The sequence below is a fragment of the Branchiostoma floridae genome, chromosome 15 (assembly GCF_000003815.2).
Source record: "Branchiostoma floridae strain S238N-H82 chromosome 15, Bfl_VNyyK, whole genome shotgun sequence".
In the NCBI taxonomy this organism is placed as follows: domain Eukaryota; kingdom Metazoa; phylum Chordata; class Leptocardii; order Amphioxiformes; family Branchiostomatidae; genus Branchiostoma; species Branchiostoma floridae.
The window spans coordinates 9,847,275-9,851,684 of NC_049993.1; the positions used below are offsets into that span (position 1 = coordinate 9,847,275).

At 40.3% G+C, this 4,410-nt stretch overlaps 1 protein-coding gene across 1 annotated transcript in view; it reads left to right on the plus strand.

Annotated features, from left to right (window-relative positions):
• Positions 1-4,366, plus strand: part of LOC118431438 — a gene marked incomplete at its 3' end in the record, with an annotated part of 9,690 nt that extends 5,324 nt beyond the window's left edge. The window contains 4 exon segments of the mRNA XM_035842673.1: positions 1,207-1,387; positions 1,731-1,955; positions 3,558-3,651; positions 4,256-4,366. Coding sequence (XP_035698566.1) covers positions 1,207-1,387; positions 1,731-1,955; positions 3,558-3,651; positions 4,256-4,366 — 611 coding nt within the window.
• Between the last annotated feature and the right edge of the window lie 44 nt (positions 4,367-4,410).

The following is a 4,410-nucleotide window of genomic DNA, read 5'->3' on the forward strand; positions in this document are numbered from 1 at the left end:
CAGAGCTATATTTGTGGCCCGGCCAGTGACGTATACCCAAGGTCCACTGATGATTAAAACTGGCGTGTTAAATTAAACAAAGACAACTGTGTAAACTGTATACGGGTAGACTGTTTGAATCTGTACTCTCACTCACAAGGAGTTCAAAATCGACCATTTCCATTGAAGTAAAAATGAAGGAGGTTAGGGCTGGACAAAGTACAACATAGAGAATACATGGTTGAAGTCCTGATAAATCCATAACCATAGCAGAGTTCTCACCAGGATTTTGTCATCGTATATGGGGCATCTCAACATGGTGAAGCCATGTGGCATAAGTATCAAAGAGGGTTCTCCCCCCCCCCCCCCAAGAAATTTAAGAAATTTTCTGGAACACTGCATTTAGAGGGCCAGATTTTATTCAATAAAGCCAAAAACTGCACCTTTGTTACAAAACGTTACAGAAAAGCCCCCAATTCTACTCTAGTTGAAACACAGCATATGGGATACAAATCACAGCATAGGGGGTACAAATCACAGCATAGGGGGTACAAATCACAGCATAGGGGATACAAATCACAGCGTAGGGGCTCCTAGTCCTACACTCAATTGTGAGAACCCTGCTGATAGAGACTGAAATCAGGCCAGGATTACGCCCCTGGCGGAATCGCTTTGGATTGCACCAAGAGAGACTTTGGCAACCTGTAACATTAGTGTTCGTTACTATCTGATATTTCTTTTTGCAATGTGCGGCATCTATTTGCTCATGTTACAGCTGCTTTGCATGAATTATAAACTTTTTTGGGGGGAAATGGCCAAAGTTTGATGCGCGTACACTGCACAGATGTCTTCCATATACATGTAATCAAATGAACATGGCCAATGTACAAAGAAAAGTTATACGGCCCGTGTCCCTTCATCTTTTTTTTGTTTCCATTATTGTAACTGTCTCCTATGAGAAGATGGAGTAGGACTGGTATGCGTACACAGCTAACATGAAGGATCTAAGACTATTAAGACCAGCACACATCAAATCTAAAATGACAGTTGTGAATTCCAGATCTAGTTTATTTTGTTGAAACTTTGGTGACAATCAAGGCCCAGTCGCTCTATGGCTTCTTTGTCGAACTTGGTGTACATATCAGCAGAAGTGGACAAATACTTAAAAGGCTGTATTTTGTGGCATTGTACAAGCTGATTTGTAATCTTTTATTGTTTTACAACTAGACAATTTTGATTGACAACCCCAAACTGGCGGACCTTGGACATGGAAGCGTACGATATCGACGACCACGCAATGGCACGAATACAGAGAGCAGTCTTCCTTCGGGCAGCTCAACCAGCAAACCGGTCAAACGGCTCAAGGAGGGATACTTCTATCACCCACAGTTTAAGGACTACAGCGCAGGTCTGCTTCAAGTTCATGTGTCTTCTACTAGAATGTGTTTTTGCACTGTGTGCTCTCATGATCACTGCAACCTAAAACAGATGTCTGTAAATGATTTCATACTGTGTAAAAATGTATTTGTTGGCACCCAATATCAGCTAAGCTGCCTAGGTTTTCCATGTATTGCATTGTTTGCAATCTCAATGAATTAAGATTAAAATGTTAAAGTGTGACATCGAAGCACACAAAGTGTAAAAATGGTCTTTTTTTGGTTGAATTCTCCCCCTTTTGGCAGAATCTAGTATATGTGTACTTACCTGTGTTTTCTTCAAGCATTAAGGTTTCCATACGCTTTTCTTTTTAGATGCTATTCTAGACCCCAAAGATGCCTTCAAGTTGCAGCACGTTTGCCGGGGCCCTGCGAGGGCGCGTGGGAAGAAACTGTTCTACGTCTACGGCATCGGGAAGGATGCGAAGGACCCAGGGTTGCAGCGACACGGCCAGAAACCGCAGGGCAGGGGATATCAGTGGCCACAGGAGTACAGGAATCCCAGTCACGCTTACTTTGAGCTGACCTTTGTTGACCAGGGTGAGTGGCTACGATGTTTTTGTGTCACTTAACCCTTGTTCTGCTGATCCTTTTATATATGGGATGCACATATAAGATGACTGTATGTGGGTCCAGTATCTTTATGCGTTTGCGGTATAGTCATCAGCAAAACGCATTGGTTGATTGGGGAAGTAAATCTGCGGCAGCAGCACAGAATAAGTCATTGTACTGATATGATTAATTAACGAGCTTATAGGGGTTAAATATGAAGAAAAATCCTCAGCAGGACAAGGGTTAAGTAGCGGATCACTGTTAGTTAAACCTGCACAAGTGATGACCTCTACATAAGGACCATCTGGCCAAGGTAACTGCTTCTCGGTGATACAAGCAATTTAAAGTAACAATCCTCCTGAGTAAGTCCAATTTTTGTGTTGGAAATTGCAGTTTAACTTTCATCCAGAATCACTTCATCAACATTAAGTACTAAGAAATAAAAATCCTATCTATGGTGTCCACCTGCCTACAGAGACCAGATTTTATGGTCCCCTAACTGGTCTTTTGAGGCAGTTTTGACCACTTCAGAAAAATTGATGACATAGTCATTAGCAGTGGTACAACATTTTCACTGAATTAAGATGAAACTAATCAAAATTTGTCCCACAAAAAATGTGGGAAATTGCGAGAGGGTTAAGAATTGCCTGAGGTAGCATGCCCCTATAGAGCCTTCTTGATTTCTTACTCTTTTTTTATCTGAACATGGAGCCTTGTTCCACCTGATAGAGCTGGTAAGATAGAGAACAATGTACGGGTGGAGAAAATCCTGCCAGAAAAAGAATTTCTGCTGCCTCAGGTACACTGAAGAAATGAACTGCCCTTTGAAATGTTCTTTGGCCTAACTGGCAAATTTCATACAGCAAACACAGATCTTTTGTCCCACCTAAAGATCAACAGGATAGTGAGTGAGTCACGGGGTTGTGTAACATTCAACAAAGTGTTAATTCCAGGAAAGAAAACGAAAAGGAAAAACAGACGTCATACACGTGACAAATATCCCGAGCATTTAGACTTAAGTTTATAATATCCAGCACATTGTTTATCCAGAAGTGCTGACTGTATATGTGTCATGTGTATCTTGGATAGACTTGACTTGACAAAGCTGTTCCAATTGTCACCACTGAGTTTGTACAATGTAGAAAAATGACCTGTGTGATGGAAGTTCAAATCAAAGTCTTTAACCTTAAATGGGGGTCTGCATGGGGGTTATAAATGTATTAGAAAATATTAGAAATTATGTGTCATCTTTAAACTTTTTTCCCAGGTATTTCCTCACCAACTATTTCATCCCCTGGCCCCACTACCTGAAAAAAACTGTCAAATGCTTTCAGAAAAACAAACAGAAATTAGTAAGATCATTTTGCTTTGATAAGATAACCATTTTTTCAAAGAAGGTTTAGACATTAGAAATTCCTCCAATGATTGTAAAAGCCTCCAATAACTGTAAGAAATTTATCCCATACTACAACTTCTGTATTAGTTAGATAAGCGTTAAGTTCACTGTAGTTATGTAGATGCCATACTTTGTACCCCGTACAATTGTTGTGCAATAAATAAAACTAAACTATAAACTATTATTCTTTCCAGATGATGCTGACAATTTGACGGAGAATGATGACGATGATGATTATGACATCGACAGTTTGGACGACACTTCATCTGAGAACCAGGATTTTATGAGGTATGTATTTATTTATTTTTGCTGTTAAACATTAAACACTACTCAGGTAAATTTTTCATGTTATCATTCATTTATTTCCCGAACTGTATAAGGTATTTTGGATACAGTAACTGTTTTGTATATCATCTAACAACAAAACTCATGAAGCTGTTGAAGTATTCAATAAAAAGGTTATCTATTATACCTATTAGTAAGCAGTTGCTTGAGAAACTTTCATATTGAGTATTATGAAATTTACCTGGATCCATTACTTCATGGCACTGCTATCAAAACTTCAAATACTGGATGCGGATGTTGGAATTGCTGTTGCTACAATTTTTTGTCTGAAGACACCAAATTTTCTCAACTTTTTGGTGTATATTGCATTAAAACGTGTGTTTTCTTGGGTGGGTATGGCAATGTACCAGGTGCATTCTGTATCACCCTCGGCCCCAGCCCACCTGCAGGTTAGATTCACCCTGTGCACCTGCAATCCAACCTGTGGTCAGGCTGGTACCTCCCAAGATAAGTAATACACCGTGTTGTATTACATGTACTGTATGTGTGTAGCAGTACGTCCAGTTTTGGCATCTGATGTCCAATTCCATCCTTTCCATTTTGACAGGATGAGACTGCCAGCAGGCGACTCGGTAGAAGGACTGAAGAAGAGAATGGCCATCAGGCTGCTGAAGCCGGTCTCCAACATTCACATCAGCCACAACTACACCAAACTGCAGTGAGTCTCAGATATACGAAGAGAGCAAATGGATGGAGGGAGGG